The sequence below is a fragment of the Caenorhabditis elegans genome, chromosome I (assembly GCF_000002985.6).
Source record: "Caenorhabditis elegans chromosome I".
Lineage (NCBI taxonomy): Eukaryota > Metazoa > Nematoda > Chromadorea > Rhabditida > Rhabditidae > Caenorhabditis > Caenorhabditis elegans.
In genome coordinates, this window is record NC_003279.8 from 3,935,020 (window position 1) to 3,954,142 (window position 19,123).

The window sequence follows — 19,123 nt, forward strand, 5'->3', positions numbered from 1 at the left end:
GAAATTCAAATTTCCTCCGCACAGTTAATTTTTTTCTAAGTCTTTCAATCCCTAACATCTCTCAACTTTTGTTTTTTGAAACCGTGCGGAAGTTGCGAAATTTGAATTACCGCACGGCTATATGGGCGTGGCCAATCCCCCCGATTGGGGTCCCCCGCCGCCGGCAATCCCCCCGATTCGTCGGGTCTATGAAGCTCATGTCGCGTGCCTACAGACCCAGTTAGAACATGTTTTAACAGTCAACTACGGTTTAAGAATTCAAAACTTAATTGGTTATACCAGCTTAAAAAGAAACAGAACAGAATCGTCGAGGACAAGAAATAGAAAATAGTTACAACAAAACAAGGACCCTGTCGACAAGAGAAAATGATATTGAAAATGAGTTTTTTTTTATCAGTTTGTTAAGGGAATAAGGAATATAAATAGAGAAGAAAGCTGTGGCAAGTGAAAATATAGGAATTGAGTTTCAGAAAGTTAATTCGAAGATCTATTATTCGGCAAAAGTTCATGATTCTCGACGGTATCATTGTAGATCGGAACCATTTCTTGTTCAAAAACCGGATTGTTGAACGATCCTCGCTGAAATGTTTTTTATTTAAATGTCCTAAAACTTGCTGAAATAAAGAAAAAAGGCTTACATCGTGAGATGAGACAAGACTCGTATTTTGGGTGACTAGTTCGATGCCGCCTTCATCGATCAAATATGCAGGATTACTGAACTGATCGACAGGTGCACCTTGATTTTGAAGTGGATTATGACGGAATTGACGGAAAACTGCGAATCTGTAGAAAATAGTTATGAGGAGAAAGTTTAAAGAAATAATGTCTTACCTGTTGGAACGATTTGCAAAAATTCCAACAACGATGACTATGGTGACAAGGATAATGGCAAGGACGACGAATGATTCTGAAAATTTGACATGTGGCATTTTTTTTGGTAAGTTAAATGCAGGCCAATTTGTGTTCTAACGACTTGTTGCATTTAATATAATTTCCTTGTTATTTGAATTGTTATCTGAATGTTACTTGAATTCACGCAAATCTTAAAGGCGCGTACACAAAGCTGGGCTTAATAAATGCAGAGCGCGACGAGACCAGTTTAAATAAATGTGCACTCTTGCATAGTTTAAAACCGGTTTTATAGTGCGAAAATGTCCAAATACTTTTTTGAAATTTTTCACATAGAATCAAAAAATGGCAATTACTCAGTTTTCACCTATTATAATTTGGAAGTTGAAATTTTTTTCAATGATTTTTATACTTCAATTGCGCTTCAATTGTACCATTTTAACTTTGTAGAGGTTTGAACCTGCATTAATTATGGGGTTATTCCAGTAGTGTCGGAAAATTAAAAAGTGTATTTAAATACACTTTTTCATTTTCCGACACAGTTGAATAACCCCATTTCTCAAAAAAGGCAATTTTTTTGGAAAATTTAGGCAATTTTCCAAATTTTTTTGTGTACACAGTTAGACTAAATTCCCACTGACGCTACTGCATCTTCAAATATTTCAAATTATAAAAAAAAAACTAACTTATCCAACCACTGTCATCATCACTGAATATTACAGCATGTTGATGAATGCGATATTGGCACCGATCTCCAATAAACGCTTGATAGCATTCACATTGTGGCTCAAAGTACTCATCCAGCGTACAATTTCCATCGTGAAGACAAAAGTTTTCACAGGCATTCGAGCTGCACAGTAGGCCCTTGAAACCTGGAGAACATAGGCATGTTGGTGAAGTTCTATTGGCACTTGGGTCGGGTTTCAGGCAATATCCTCCATTTTTGCATTCCAGTTGATGGCAGGATGTGGCAGTGATCTTCTCGCAGTACTCGCCACCAAGGCCTTGTGGACATTGGCAAATTACAGTTCCAGATGGTTTTTTGATGCATTTGGCTTCATTGGAGCACTCACTACATTTGGTCTCCTGCTCACATCGGAGCCCCTTGAAACCTGGCTTACAATCACATTCGAAATGTGTTCCATTTGTGATTGTGCATTTCGAGTTGTTCGTGCAATAGTCATCACACTGGACGGGAACATCACATCTAGGCCCGGCGAATCTTGGCAAACACTTGCATTTACCTGGATAGCCGGGAGTATCCAAACATCTTCCTCCGTTGTGACACCAGTTTGGCTGCTTTTGACAGATTGGCGAGCAATCCGTGTTGTGAGCCGCTGCGTTTTGCTCACAAGAGCATGTTATAGGATCCATTGGCTTGGTGATATCATATGTGCATTTTGAGCCGAATGGACAAGCATCTTTACACAAGTATTCTTCACAATGATCGCCTGTGAAGCCCGATGGGCAGATGCAATGAGGTAGGGAACGATTTGAATTGGCATAGGAACAAAATCCACCATTCAAACACTCGTGCCCAACACAATTCTGACACCGATTTCCAGTCAATCCATCTCCACAGCTACATCTTAGATTCAACGGACCCTCCCCATCACATGCTCCACCAGAGAAGCAGTGCCCATAGCAGACCTTGGCATCGGCCTTATGTCTACAGTGTGGTCCCGTCCATCCCTTGTCACATTCGCAGAAGCTGTAGGATCGGCAGTGAGGTTCATCTTTGGGGCATGGAACGGTTTTGCAAGACCCCCGAGGACCACATACTCCTTCACAAACGTTTGTTGCGCAGCTGGATTGAGTGTAGTTTGAGGGGCAGTGACAGACAACATTTGTTGTTGATCCGAATTCTTGAACTGCACATGTCTCGCCATTCCAGCAAGTCTCAGAACATTCGTTGATCTGAAATTGTTGATTAAATACAGTCTGGTTTTCGAAAAAACAAAATTGAATTCACGCTTTGAAGACGTCATATTTTGAAGTGAAATAAAGCTAAAACATCTCTCACTGCAGAAATAAAATTAGCTTCCATCTATGGAAAACCATATTCCATCTCCGATTTATCAAAATCATTTTATGAAAAATCATAATCCAGCTATGGAAGATTCGAATCAACATATAAATATATCAGACTTCCAAAGTTAAAGTTAAAGAGTCTTCATCTGTGTGATAATTAAAAGATCAGATTCCACCTACGGCATCCGATTTCCAATCTTTCAAATGTGTGATTCTATACTTTTGTGACGACTTTCAGTGCCAGGTACCTATTATTTGCTTTCTTGCGACCGCAAAAATGCAAATCTGATGGGAATTTGAATATCAAAATACCACTCCAAAAAGCAAAAAGAACTTTCAGGCAAAAAAAAAAACAAAAATAAATTCTCACCTCACACTGCCTTCCGTAAAAACCTGGCGGACAAACGCACGTCTTCTGGGGACTGCATCCGGCATTGTTGTAGCAGAAGTAATCTCCGCATTCTGTAATTTTTCAATTTTTTTTCAACACATTTTCGAGACTTACGAGAAGCCTCCTGATCTTTTTCTCTCAGTTGCATGCACTTCTTTGTGGAGACTTCGAAGAATCTTCCTGGACCACACAGGCATTTGGGAATTAGAATTCCATTTTTCTGAAATTAAAGTTTAAGTTTAAAACTATTATAACAAACAAAACTCACATCTTGATCTGGAACACAAACTGTGTTAGATGGGCAATAGTCTGATTGACATGGATTTTTCTGATGTGTGATGTGTGATACGGTATGCTTGGCAGGATGCGCGACTCGGATTTGAATTCGTGGCGAAACCTCTCGAATTTTCTGCACATACTTGTTGGTTTTTCCAGTAAACTTGTGCATTCGATGAATCGATCCTTGTCTGGTAATGAGATAGATGTAACCTCCGAGAACATCCATTGTAACCGGTGTGTCTCCAAGTTCAAACTTTCTAACGGTTCTTCGATCTCTTCCATCAAAAGATACAGTTTCAATAGTTCTCTTAAGTACATCTATCCAGTATAATCGCTCATTTGAAAAATCTAAAACCATCGATGTCGGCTCGAAAATATTTCTTTCAACGAGCGCCTTATGAGGTTGCGATCCAGTTTTAAATGGCTGAGCAATAGGTTTTCCATCGAGATTTGCAGAAAGAATTCTTGGAACAGGGGCAGAAGTTGTCCAAAAAATGAGTCGTTTGATGGGATCAACAGCAAGAGAATTGATAGTTCCAGTTGAGTTAACAATCAATGTTCGGGTACTTGTATCTTTCGCTTTTGCCACATAAATATTCGCCTGCCGATCAAACAAGACTCCACGATTTTGTTCACTGCTCTCCGTGAAATAGACATTATTGTGCATAAAGTCATACGTTATGAGGCCTGCGGTGCTTTCTTCTTCACCCCAAGACCCTATCAATCCATCTGACCATTTTTTAGATCGAATATCGACACGGGAATTTCCGATTCCAACAGTATACATTAGTGTTGTACGGAAAACATCGTAGCCAAAGTCGATTCCTCCAGGAATTAGATTCATTTTGATATTAAACACTGGTCGGAGAACTGATACTTGTGAATTTTCTAATGACATCAAATGCAAACGATTTCCATTTGTAATGAACATTTCTGCAGACTTGGACAATGGCTCACATTCATTTTCGTCGTTCTTCGTCCGAGCATAGCCTGGAGCACAATGACATCTGGCCGTGTGATTGAAGGCCATCCAACACTTCTGAGCACATACTCCAAAGTGATGGCATTCGGCACCACAGGTGTCTTCATCAGAGCCATCACCACAGTCATCTCGACCATCACATCTTGCGGATACGTCTATACATCGTCCATTGGTACACCGATACTTTCCTTTGCACATATCCTTACAATGAATTGGATTCTCATCACTTCCATCGAAACAGTCACGGATTCCGTCGCAAAGTGCTGTAGAGACATCAAGACATTGTTTCTTGTCATCACAATATCCTATTCTAAAGCATCGTGCTTTGCGGGAAGCGCACATTTCTGGTGATTCGTCGAGTCCATCTGCACAATCCCAACGGCCATCGCAGACTTGCCATTCTTTGATTGTTTGCATCGAGCATTGGAAGAAATTGCTCTCTCCATTATTGTGACAATTGTTCTCATCTTTTCCGCTGGAGCAATCAATCGTTCCATCACAGATCAGAGACTTGTTGGAAGCCAAATGGCATTCTAGATCTGGACATCCTTTCTCATCGGATCCATCTTCACAATCAACAATTCCATCACAAGCGAACCCTCCACACTTTCGATTTTCCTTCTCCAATAGCTGTTTAATTACACATGCTTCTTCATCTTCATCAGAACCATCATTGCATTTCTTCTTTCCATCGCAAAGATCATCCGCATGGACACAAGAATTATCACAAACAATTGCGCATTCCTTTTTACATCCCTTCTCATCTGATCCATCTCTACAATCAAGTGTCCCATCACACTGTCTTCGTTTTGGAATGCACTTTCCGCTTGTACACTGGAATTGTTCATGTGTGCATTCTCCGATTCCAAAGCACGAATCTGGTTCATCCTGTCCTTCTGGACAATCATCTTCTCCATCACAATAGAATTCTTTTGGAATACACTTTGAGATTGCAGTTCCGTTGAAGCATGCAAAGAAGTCAGGTTTGCAGCTTGTGATCTCACAATTCAACTCATCTGATCCATCGTCACAATCCTTCTCCTTATCACAAACAGATGTCAATGGAATGCACTTTTTCTTATCTCCACATTTAAACTGAGCTTCAGTACACTCAAAGTTCTCACAAAACGCTGGTTCCTCATCGTCTCCACCGGAACAATCCTTGACGCCATCGCAAAGCTTCGATGCATAGAGACATTGAGCCGTTGCATTCTGAGCAGTTCTTCCACACACAAACTGTCCCGCGATACAGGGGAATGGTGGACATACGCCTTCTACAAAATATCCCTCATCTTCTCCGTCTCCACAATCATCCTGTCCATCACATCTCCACCACGAACTGATGCATTTATAAGTTTTCGTGCACACAAAATCATTTGGCTTGCACTCCGAGACACATGATCTTCCTTCAGAACGGAATCCTTGTGCACACATACATGTGAAATTATCAGAAGATGTGGTCAGATCTGGGGTGTTTGCAGGAATACAAAGATTATCACATCTTGCAGGCTGTGAGCATGGATGTCTAGCTGTTTTCAGGCTTCCCATACTCTGCAGCGATGGGTGAACGATCTTGAAGCCCATCGGTCGATATTGTTTGTCTTGAATCAGCACTTTCCGATTTGTTCCCGTAATTTTATGAACTCTTTCAATTGTATGATTATGCCAGTCACTCCAGTACACATAGTCTTCGAACACAGCCAATGCGAAAATATGACGGACCGAGCCTCTCAAAACCATTCTTCGTTTCGATCCATCATAATTACAAGAAGCAATATAATCTCTATGTGCGTCACCAAAGTAGAGCCGCTGAGCAGGAGCATCCACTGCAAGAGCATTTGGCCAACGAATTGTTCGATCCTGGAGGATAACTTGTTCATTCGATCCATCCATATTCATACGTCCGATATGAGCAGAAGCTCCCCAATCCGTCCAGAACACCAATGCTTGTAGTGGGTCAAGCACGATTGCTCTGGGATCATTCAATGGGGTCCCCTTGAGCAGAATTCGATTGAATCTTCCTCTCATATCACAAACTGCAATGGCATCATGGTTTCTGTCAGTATAGTAAATGTTTCTTCCAAGCCAGTCAACTGCAATCCCATCGATTCCTTTTGTGGGTAGCGAGTTTATAACTCTATAGGTGTTCGGCTGATTGCTCATTGAAGTGATTCCAGCTTTATTCCCATCATGAGCCACATCCGTCCAGTATACCAAGTCGCTTTTGACATCATAATCTAAGGCAACACCATTTGTAAGATTCGAGAGAAGAGTTGCCTTGGCATGCCCATCGATAGTGAACAGCTTCAGCCGATGCCCATAAACCATTAGAATCTCCGCCTCAATTGTGTCATTTCTTCGACAATCTTTCTGATTTTCAGACAATATATATCCTGGTGCACAGAAGCATTGATGTCCAACATCTCGGCGATCAATGCAGAAATGAGAGCAATTAGCTTTAGGGCATGATGGAGATCGGAGACAAGTTTTCTTATCATAAGGGGATAGATGGTAACCATCATCACAGGAGCAACTTTCAAAACCAGCATGTCTTTGGCAATTCCATGTCTGGTCGCATGAGTTTCGAGTAGATGAGCAATTTCCTTGAGGATTATCACATTGTTCGTCGATTCTAAAAAAAATCATGGTTACTTTAAAATGTTTAAAAGATAGTGAACTACAAATCTCTAATGAATCATATTTTTGCTTTGAGTCCCATAATTTAGCCCGGAAATTTTAATTTTTTTTTAAGTTTTGGGAGCAAATTCTAATTTTCTGAAGAAAATATTTGGTGGGAAATTCAAACGGCTGTTCATTTAGGTCAACTATACTTTCTGCTCAGCTCCGTTAACTTACCCTGACATACAATCCCTTCTTCCATCACAAAGTTGTTGTTCTTGCAAGCATCCGATGGTACCATTAGTCAGAAGACAAGACCATCCACTTGGGCAACCTCTTCTTGGCGGTTCCGAGAGAGAGCATATCTCAACCCATTCATCAGAACCATCAACGCAATCAACCGAAGCGTCACAAAGGCGACCTGAATCTATACACTGCCCGCTATCGCACATCCATTCGTTGGGTTTGCATTGTCTATCCAACGATGCACAGTTTTTCTCATCAAACCCATCGCTGCAGTCTTGAATACCATCGCAAAGAACTGCTGTGAGCTCACAAGCAACTACACAAGTTTCATCAGCGCATCTAGATGGAACGTGGAAGCTTGTTCTTCCAGCTGCACAGTCGACTTCATCGGAGCCAAGGGATTTTGCATTGTCCATACAATCATCAGTTCCATCACATCTCCAAGCCATAGGTATGCATCTGTGATTTGTGCATCTAAACGTGGCATTTCCACCCTTCGAATCGCATTCTGTCTCACATTGATGCTCATCTTCTCCATCTGGACAATCACGTCTTCCGTCACATTTCTGCTCCAATGGAATACACTTTTTCGATGATTCACAAGAAAACTCAAAGGAAGTGCACTTCTTGGCGTCACAATTCTTCTCATCAGAACCATCTGCACAATCTGGTTGTCCATCGCATTGCCAATGCTTTGGCATGCAAGTTCTGGTGGCTAGACACGCGAATTGAGTTTTTGCATCACAGCTTCTCGGCGCTGAGACGCTTCCACCAGTGGCATCAAACTCTACAAAACAGTCCTTCTCATCTGATCCATCATAACAATCATTTGTCCCATCACATTTCCAAGATGGGTGAATACATTGAGATGTAGTCGCACAATTTATGAGGCCAGTCATTCCGAATTCGTTCAGCGCCGAGCAGTTTCTGAATGGACACCCGATTTCGTCACTTGCATCGTTACAGTCCTGCATGTGATTGCACCGAGCTTTCGAAGGAATACACGCCCCGGATTGGCATCGGAATTCATTCTCATTGCAAGTACAGTTGGACTCGTCGGCAAAATTCGCACAGTCATTTATTCGATTGCAAACTTTCTGCTCAGGAATGCAGAGCCCATTTCCACAGTTGAAGTATCCCGGACGGCAGACACGTGTCGAACAGTACTTGGTGTCCTCATCGTCAAACATCGGACAGTCATTGTATCGATCACAAGTGTCTTCGTATCGAATGCAACGATCAGAGTGGAGACATTTAAACTCGTTTTCTGCACATTTCTTTCCATCGAATTCTGGAAAATTATATGATTGAAATAGTAGTAGTGTAGGGGTAAAGGAAGCAAACAACTGTGGAGTAAAATTCAAATTTTCTGCGTTTTTTTTTCGGGATTTTGAACAAATATAATTTTTGTCAAGAAGTTCAAATTTTCTGCGAAAAAACTCGAAGTGTTTAGTTTTAAAATAATTCGAATTTTGTAAATGAGACCCAACATCCGACCAATGAGCGCCATTATCCACGCCCTTTGCTCATTGCTTATTGGTCGACGCCTCCTGAAACTTGCCTCCTGTGCATGTTCTATTGTCCGAATTGAGCCTTCTTTCTCCATTACACGCACATGATGCTTGCCCATTAGCCATCAATCTACAGTAATCCTCGCATTTCAGCTCATTGTCGGCGCATGCATCCGAGGTGCCTGCAATTCCAAGTTATCAAATTAAGTGATAAATTTCAAAAACTTACAATATTCTCTCTTAGTGTCCACTACAACTAATCCAACTGGAACATCAGTTGCTCGATTAATATTTCTATTATCAGAACCAGTAATCTTATTCACTCCAACTACTGATCTTCTAACCCAATCCGTAAATATGATCTCATCATCATAGATGGATAGTTCGAATGGATGTATTGAAGGAATGTCGGTGTTTGAGACGACGAGCTGGAAATTTAAGAATTGAAAGATACTGAAATGAGGTATCAGCCAACCTCTCTATGAGATCCATCAAAGTCGCAACGCGAGATTTTGAAATCCTTAGAGTCTGAGAAGTAAAGTTTTTCGGAATCGAGATCAATGGTTAGTCCTCGTAGGTCATGAAGATCTTCTTGTACAATTTGATCCTAAAAATGGAATTTTGAAATAAAAAGGTTAAAAAATGTGTTCTTTTTGTTTTTCAGCTGTTGTGGTCTTGCATATGTAAAAACAGATTTTGCATATCCAGCAAAAGTAGATGAAAATTCAGCTGTGTAAAGTTAGATTCCACTTGTGGATAACCAAAATCCAACTATAAAACTACTTATAAAAGATGAGATTCTACTTATGAACGATCAGAATCCAGCTATGGAAGATTATAATACAGCTATCGAAGATCAGATTGCACCCAATGGAAAATCAGATTCCACCTATGGAAGATCATATTCCACCTATGGAAGTTCAGATGTAGATCCCTAATTTTGAAAATTCAATGTCGGAGTTTAATTTGGTACAATGCATAGTTGAAAGATCAGATTCCACCTACGGCGTTCGGAAATTTTTACACTATCACTTAAAAATGTTTTAAAAACACTTTTAGAAAACTCAACTCACCCTCTTAAACCCGCTGAAATAGACCCGTTCAATAACGGATCCAGTAATTGCATTATTGGTGAAAAAGAGCAACATTCGGCATGGATGAATTGCAATGTGTCTTGGACGATCTCTTACAGTCAGTGTCAACACAATCTTCGGCTCTGTCGGATAGCTCTCCAAATTATTATCAGCCACGTTGATTCTCCAGATACTTGCAGGATTCGCTCGCACAAAGTATAGTTCTGTGTGTACTTCATCGTAGGCCATGCTTGGCACAACGCCAACATCTTCCGCGATCACAACACATCCTGTTCCGTCAAAGTTGACTGCCGTTATTCTGAATTTGTCGTAATCCGCAAAATAGATTCTTCCACGTGTAGCGTCTGCAGTGACTGCTCCAATTTTTGACATGACACATCCATTTGAGGTTATCTGTTTGTTTGGTGAAGTGAGATCTCCAGGTTTTGTAGAAAGAAATTCGATAGAAGTGAATCTGGTGAAAGCGATGAAACTATCACTGGAACCACAGCTTCCATTATCCAAACGAGTTGAGTGAACACAAAGACACTCTTTTCTAACAGTCGGTGAATTTTCTGATGGTGTTGTGATGCATAGATGCTCACAACCTCCATTGTTATTTGAGCATGCTGTGAAGAGAACTGAACTTTTTACATCCATAACATCAAAATCGATTACTCGAATCTTCTGCCGTGGATGGACCTTCACCAGGGAGTCCTTCAAAACCACACTTCCATCTTGTTGAACCAATCCTCTCACAATACTTCCAGACGAGTTGAACTTGTCGAAAAAGTACATTTCATCTCCATTGAACACCAAACTAACAATATCTCCCATTGGCTGAGCTTTAAACATTGCCACATTTCGCTGTTCATTGTTCCCATTGTAGTCTACACAATCGACAGCAGCCTTTTCGGAATCCACGAAACAAAGACGAGAACGGTTTTCATCGATTGCAATGGCGGAAATGGAAGATTTTGAGACAATGCACTTGGCTTCAGTTCCATAATAATTTGACGATTTGATACAGCTCGAGCTGGCCCAGAAGAGTTTCCTGAAATCAATTGAATAAGAAGTATTACGTAGACAAGCTAATTTGAATATTTCAAAAAGAATCATTTCAAGAAGAGCTCAAAATATAATTTATAGTATCAATACTACTTTCCTATTTAGACGCTACAAAAAATGTGACGTCACACCTGCCTAAAACAATTTTGCCGCATTTTTTTGGCGGTCAAACTAAATGCAATCGATATTTAGCTATATTTCGGAAACTTTGAAATGTATCCTTTTTTTACGCTCTAAAATATTTTGTAACTTTAAAACCTTGTATTTTTGGCATTTGTGAGATTAATCGAAAATGTACGAATTTGCTGATTGGTCGGCGAAAATTGAGAAATTTCACAACTCACAACTTACAAATCACATATCAATTTAAAAATCATTGATTATTATTTGAATTATTTTTTACAGTTTCCAAGAGCCCATTTTCACCAATTTATGAGTTTCAAAACACCTACCCTTTTGGAGGATCTACTGCGATTTCATATGGGATTTTATCTTCATCTTCCACGATTACTTGATGAATTGCTTCTGAATGTCTATCCGGATCGATCAAAACTATAAAACCTTTCGGTGAAATTGATTCCCTCGCTGACACAAGAAGATATCCAGTTACACGGTCTAAAGTTATAGCAGCGATTCGATGCGAGTTGGTCGAATAGACAATATGAGCAAATGATCCGTTCGTCGCACATTTCCAGACCTCGTTTTGGCGAGTGACAACATATACCTAAATAAAAATGATACTTGCAAAGCAACCACAGTATCTTTAGACTCACCAGATCATTCTTTGCATCTGCCACCAACTTCAAAATTCTTTTCTTTCCAATGTCACTGTGTAAACTGTGTGCTCGATACTTTTGAATTAGGTCTCCTGTCTTTGAATTCTTATACCATCCGACAGAATGAAGGCTACCATCATCGGTTGCAAAGAAAACTCTTTTATCCGGTGATCTACATTTTCCATTGACCAATTCAAAACCTTGGGAGCAAACACATTGGAACTTTTTGTCAGAACTTCTGAGACATAGAGATGGGCACTTTTTGCATTCATCGGGAACATTCTTTGCAGTAATATCAACAGTCGACAGGAAGAATTTGATGGAGCTATGAAGTGGAACAAGCATCACACTTCCTCTCTGAATCGCTTTTGTTCCCTTCATTCCAAGTCGTCTTATTGTTGTCTGATTTGCAATTCGGATAAACTCTCCGATTAAAATATCACCATTTGTCATGTCAACTGCAATAGAGCTCACGTTTCCATCTCCACCCGGAATTTGGATCTCCTGCACTACTTCAGATTTTGGGTCGAATTGTATCACTTTTCCTTGGGATATCCAGTAGATCTTCGAGTAGAAGCGGTCAACTGTCGGGTTGTAGAATTTGTTGAGAAGTGTTGAGTTTACTTTTAGCTTCTTCAAGTCATCTCCTGCAGCTGACATAGAGAATATCGACGGAGGCGAAGTAGAATCTTCAAACCAAAATAGTTTCGTGTTCATGAATAGAATGTCTCTTGGAAGTTTCATGGGATTTGATGAACTTGATTCAGCTAGTACCCTTCTAGATTTACCATCTGCACTGATCACTTCAACACTCCCTACTCCATCAATCGATAATGTGATGTATGTACTCCCAACAACAGGATCCACAGCCATTCCACTAACTCCATAAAGATCACTTCCGGTCGCAAGCACCCCATCATCAGCCGTACCTGTCAGATTCACAGTTGCAATATGGGTTGTATAATCGTCAAGGACCTGAAGACGATTATTGAAGCTTCCGACTGCTCGAATATTTTCATATTGCTTTCCAGAAACCAGTGGGAACGCGTGAGGATGTGGTGGATCAGTTGAGAAGCCTCGGACTCCATTCTTCGTGGCAACTAGCAGTACTTGCTGTATATCTACACATCCATCATCTGTGGTTGATTGAAGGTTTGTGCATTGACAAGTTGCTTTATTCTTTCCGTTATTCAAACAGATTCCATTGCATTTGAATCCATCACAGGAATTCTTGATCTGCATCTTCTGCTTTGATCGGTGCACAATTTTCAGAGAAAACGGTTGAGTAGCAACTCTCTCAATAATCGAAACATTTGATCCAAACCACTTGTCCACTTTACTAATGGTATTTGTTCTCCAATCAGAAAAATAGACATGTCCCTCATATACATCAATTCCAAAGCAATGCCCAAGTCTTTCAGGATCTCTGAACACAATTACATGGTCTCTACCATCATAGGTGATCGTGTGAATTGAATCTGATTTTGCGTCAGCCCAATAAACTCTTTTTGCAATTGTATCAAGAGCAATGCCATTCGGCCATCCAGCTTGTGCAATATTTGATATCTTCCATATAATTGCTCGGTTGTTTCCTGCAAGTGAAGCTCTCTCAATCCTCGGATTAGACTCTTCCCAGTCCGTCCAGAACATGAAGCCTTCCTCGACATCAATTGCAAGAGATCTAGCATTTCCCATATTCTGATTGATGACTGTCGCACGTTTAGTTCCATCTTCCGAAACTACTTGAATAGTATCCAAAAAGCTGTCAATCCAATATATATTTCCAGATATCCAATCAACTGCAATTCCTTCTGCATTGAATACTCCATATGAAACTATCGTCCTTTGATATAAAATTGTTCTTTGATCAACTAATCCTGTATAAATCTTATCAGCTGAGAGATCTGTCCAGTAAATCGATACGGAGCCATTTTGATGGTATTTGAAGTCCAAGGCAATAGCGTTTACAAGATTCGTAATCATTGGCAAACTTCCTGGATATTTGGATTGAATCATTCGAATTTCGTGACGATTCGAGTAGATCAAAAATGGCTTCCGTGGATCATCCGAAATGCATGAGGATCTATCGGCACCCAACTTGAAACTATCTTCACAATAACAAAAGTGACTGGATCCATGAGGAGAGCAGTATTGGGAGCACTGTCCAAATCGACAAGGATCCTTTTTGGAGCATGTCACACCGTTCTTATCGAGATAATGATCATCAGGACACGAACAAATCGGGCCGACTGGGGTAGGACGGCACGTGTGCGAGCATCCCAAATCATCGGCATCAGTACAATTGAATGTGCACCATAGACCTTCATCGTCGCCTTCCTCACAATCATTCGTTCCGTCACACAGATGTTTATCGGAGATGCACTTGAAGTTTGGACCGTCACATTGGTACATTGGAGATTGGCAACGAAGAGCGGCTTCCTGTAAATTTGGAGTTCTAGATTTGATTCTATTTGGAATAGTAAAATTTCGGTTTTAAACCTTCCAATTTGATTTTTTAAACTCACATCCAATCTAATCTCGGTGCAATGCTTCTCATCAGAATTATCACCACAATCATCGACTCCATCACACTCCAACTGCTTCGAAATGCACTTTTGACCATTCAAACAACTCAAATGAGTAGTACTATCGCACATCGACGGAGGGCATTCAGTCTCATCTTCTCCTGTCAAACAATCAGGGAATCCGTCGCAAAGTTGGAAACTTCTCAGACATTTTCCATCGGCGCACATAAATTGGTTCATTTTTCCACATGTTGAGGAAGAATTTCCTTTGCAAAACTCATCGGATTCGTCACTTGAATCCTCACAATCAGCAACTCCATCACAACGGAAAATGAGATCCAAGCAAGTTGATTTTCCATTCGCACAACGGAATTGTCTCCCTTGCAAGCACTTCTCCTCCTCATTACAATGCTCCTCATCGAGCCCATCGAGACATTGCATTTTCCCATCACAAACTTGAGATTGCTTAATACAAAGCCCCGTACCACACCTGAACTCGTCCGGATCACAGAGCTTACTTCTCGGGCAATCTTCTTCATCGGCACCATTATCACATTCTTGAACCCCGTTGCATCGCTTCGACTTAATAATGCATTTAGTCTTGGAGCACTGAAATTGACTTACGGAGCATTTAACAATTGGAGCCTTCTTGCAAATCTTTTCAAGTTCATCAGTTCCATCGTAGCAATCTGATTTCCCATCGCAAATAAACTCCATCGGAAGACAAGTGGTTCCATCGCACTGGAATTTGTTTCCGACACACTTATAGTCTTTACAGATTCCATTTGCATCCTCATCACTTCCATCTCCACAATCATCATCACCATCACATAGATTAGACTTTGGAACGCATTTTTTACTATTCAAACAAGTGAATTCAATCTCATTGTCACATGCATTCGGATCCACCCATTCTTCGTCTTTCACACATTTTCCGTTCTTGAGAACCTTCATTCCATCTGCACATCCACACTTGACAGGCTCACATCCAACGGATCCTTTGCAAGAGCTTGCAAAACAGAAATGCTCACAGATGTTAGAAGACGTTGAACACGGTGATGTGGTCTCGGGATTGCTATTTTTAAACACCAAAAGTTCGAAAACCGTTGCAGAATACTGAAAGACTTCCTGCACGTCGTCTGGAAAATCTACATTGACTCGTTTAACAGCTCCTTTCTTGAATTCCGTATAGAAAATGTGATTGTCGAAAAAAGCGAGCCCATAAGGATGAGAGATCTTGTCAGCGCCATGAACAACAACTTCTCGATCAGCTCCATTCCAACGAATCCTTTCAATAACATTTCGGTATGCATCACACCAGTACAAGTAATCATTTTTAAGATCCAAAGTCAATCCATTAATCCACATTGCGTTCTTCGAGACTAACGTTTTTCGTTCACTTCCGTCAAGTTTCGATCGTTCAATCATTGCAGGGATCTTCTCATCGTCATTATTGTCCTCATTCCAACTTCCCCAAAAAAGATAGCTCTTTGCAATGTGGATGGCGATGGCTCTTGGATTGCTCATATTCCCACTAACAACTACTTTTTGGATGGAAAGATTTGAAAGTCTTTGAACCGTAATTATCTTTCGTCGTTGATCAGTCATGTAGAGGTTATCCGATGTAAAATCATAAGCCATTCCTTCACAGTTCATGATTCCAGTAAGTCCGTGAACTGTGTAATTTGTGGATCCAATCTTTTGCACTACAAGTGAATGCCTTCTCAAATCATACATCAGAAGTTGTTCTCCTTTTGGATCAAAAGTCATTGCACTCGGACGTTTGACATTCAGAAGATCTGAGACTCCGATGATCTCTGTCCGATAGTTCTTGTCGAATCCAAGGATCTTGATCCTCGAAGGTCTTAACTGAGCAAGAACAAATAATTCTTCATCTTTAAGATCTTTCGAGGCGGAACATTTTGTGTTATTCTGAATGTACCCATCTCTACAAAAACACGACGAAGTTTGATTGATATGCCCTATACACATATCATCACACATTGCCGCTTTGCAAATATTCTTTCCCTTGTTCTTCCATGCATGCTCATTTCGTCGAAAGTGCAAAACTTCAAGGATCTGAATATTCTCGTTCCCTTGTTTTCTCTGAGGTGTCACTTCCTGCCAAATCTTCATATCAGAATTCGAATCCAATGCATTCATTGCAAATACTCGATTGTCTTTCAGTGTCAGAAACAACCGACCCTCTGCGTAATCAATCATTTTAACTTCTTTCGCAATTCGGCCACTAACAATAGTTCTTGAGTAGTTTGCATTATAGTCAACGGCTTTGATGGATCGTGCGCCAATATCCACAAAGTATAATGTCTCGGTGAATGGGTCAATTGCAAGTGCAGGAGAAGTAATCGGTTGATAGGATAGTCGGTATCGTTGACCAGATGCTACATCGATTCTCCATATTCCTTGTTGTAAAACATCAACTTCAGATACCAAAAGCTGTCCGTTCAATCCATCATACTTCATATCTTGAATTGTTCCCATATCACCTGCGGTAACAGTTCGACAGGACGATATTCGTACACTATTATGCTTGCAAATGAATACATAATAAGAAGCATCCGTAAAAATCCAGTTGTTACCAATATTATCGAATCGTATGATGTGAATAGAAGACAAATCAAAATCAATTGCATAAGTCTTGGTTGCAGGTTCGGAGCCTTCAACATTTCCGCATGTGATATAACTATCATTTGCCGATGGAGATTCGGAGAGACAGAGTATTGGAACAGTGGCCTCCGGGAAGTCAGGATGCTGGATGACAAGAGTCATTGCTCCGGGTTTTCCTAGTGGTCGAGGCATGCTTGAATAGCTAGACATCTTGTTTTTCTGAAGCACAAAGAGCTTTTTCTTGGTGAGAATTGCTACACTGGGGATGGTTTCTGAAATAAGTTTTTTGTTTTTTTTTTTTTGAAATAAAAGTGTTCATCAAAAAAATTTTAAACTCACGATCTTTATCAGCCACACAATGCGTTCCATTGACAACTGTGAGCCTGGGATCGAAGCAGGAACACGTGAAAGTACCGTTCTTGTTGTCAGTGCAATCTTGACTGCATACAGGGGGAAGTCCTGAAAGTCTACTTTTCACTTTCTGAAGTTTTTTAAACATTTATTTCCCATGTTGTTGCTTTGTCTTATTCTTAGACGTTTTTGTCGATTTCTCATCGATTTTTTTTTCAAACTTCGCCCGTTTTTTTTCTTTTTTCTAAATAAAAAAACGTTGAAAAAATTTAAAGCAAAATTTTTTTTTAAATTCATTCAGGGGCTATTTTAAAGTTCATCCTAACAATTTGAGCTTTACCTTTTTAAAACGTAGGAAACGTAAAACTGTTGAATATTTTTTCATACTTAAAAAAAAACTCACCATTTTTGGTTCGTTCACAATGATTTACAAATTCACATTTTCCTTGCTCATTCAAAAACTTGTTCTTCGGACAGTAACACTTGATTCCATCAATCGTCATTGCTGCTCCATACTCACAACTGTCGGCTGTCTTTGGATCTTCCACGTGGCACATCGAATGCTCATCCGAGCCATCCGAACAGTCGCGTTTACCATCACAGAATTTGAAGAGAGGCACGCATTGTGCGGATTTTGAACACGCGTACTCGTTGTAATCACAGTGTAGTGGTTGATTGCCTGGAAAGTTTAGACATGAAGCGCCACGAAAATAAAATTTTCAAAGACTTACAAAGTTCAGGAGCTTCATCAGAAAGGTCGCGGTCTCCGTTTGGAAGACGTCCACAGTCGTATTGCGAATCACACAAATAGCCACGTGGCAGACATTTACCCGTTTTGCACACAAACTCGTTTTCTAGACACGTTCGTTCTGAAATTGGAATAATTAAACGAATTTTGTGGTTGAAATATGTTCTCAAAAAGACAATAGAAAAATTAAAATAGCAACTCACTACACGTGGAAGGCTCATCTGAACTGTCCTGACAATCTGGAAACCCGTCACAATACCACTGTTCCGGATAGCATTTTGGACCGCCCGGCGATTTTGCATCGCATTCTCGCATCGGTGCAACACATTCTGGGTAGTGGGGTTGGGTTTCTGAAAAAGGTTTTTTGATTCCGAAAAGTAAAAAAAATACAGGCAATTTGCTATTTTTCCAAATTTATACGGCTTTAGAATAAAATTTTTTCAAACTATTTGAAAATTCTCGATGCATTTACACACTTCACGAGTAAATTTTACTACACTGACATGGCAAAATTTTCCGAATTTTGAAAATATACAGTATCCGGTCTTAGTACAAAAATACTTCGTTAAGCGTAAGAAGGTGTGTGCCTTTGAAGATTACTGTAATTTCCAACCACTTGTTTCTACAAAACTTCATTGATTTTTCAACACATTTTTAGATTAAAAAAAATCAACGTCTTTGAAAATTACTGGCGCCCACACTTTACATTTAACAAAAAAAAATTTCGTGACTGGATCGAGTACCGTAGGAAAAAAGCTCACCCTCCGCTGACGTCTCATCTGACTGAACGAGGCTGAAACCCTGAAGGGCAACAAGAAGAATAACTAAATAACGGGCGGAGAGCATCGGAATGTGTGCAGCACCTTCATGGAGAGTCGAGAGGTACAGGTTTTGACTGAAATTAGCAAAAAAAGATGAAAAAGGAAAAAAGGGAGACAAGTTCAAAAGTCAAAAAGTAAAACGATTACGAGAAATCAATGTGATTTTAATTCAAGAACCCCCTTCTGTCTAATTGCCATTTCGTTTCGGTTCAGATGACCCAATAT

General features: G+C 40.2%; 1 protein-coding gene across 1 annotated transcript; it reads right to left on the reverse strand.

The window, feature by feature from the left end:
* Nucleotides 1-252: 252 nt before the first annotated feature.
* lrp-2 (EGF-like domain-containing protein) lies at nt 253-18,972 on the reverse strand. The gene is made up of 20 exons (NM_058869.5): nt 18,839-18,972; nt 18,281-18,427; nt 18,061-18,198; nt 17,733-18,008; nt 17,318-17,437; nt 14,351-17,250; nt 11,823-14,264; nt 11,502-11,773; nt 9,982-11,035; nt 9,384-9,515; nt 9,138-9,336; nt 8,959-9,090; nt 7,389-8,688; nt 3,540-7,164; nt 3,386-3,491; nt 3,251-3,342; nt 1,536-2,766; nt 832-907; nt 639-783; nt 253-579 (listed from the first exon to the last, which is right to left on the reverse strand). Exons 1-20 carry the CDS (start codon nt 18,921-18,923, stop codon nt 475-477), a joined length of 14,577 nt encoding a protein of 4,858 aa, NP_491270.2. The 5' UTR covers nt 18,924-18,972; the 3' UTR covers nt 253-474.
* Nucleotides 18,973-19,123: the final 151 nt, after the last annotated feature.

Bases quoted from the DNA above. Each gene is read 5' to 3' on its own strand.
- lrp-2 (NM_058869.5), bottom strand. From the start codon at position 18,923: ATGCTCTCCGCCCGTTATTTAGTTATTCTTCTTGTTGCCCTTCAGGGT. The intron at 18,428-18,838 runs GTGAGCTTTTTT...AACCTTTTTCAG, and splicing joins AGATGAGACGTCAGCGGAGG to AAACCCAACCCCACTACCCA. The intron at 2,767-3,250 runs GTGAGAATTTAT...CAACAATTTCAG, and splicing joins TTTACGGAAGGCAGTGTGAG to ATCAACGAATGTTCTGAGAC.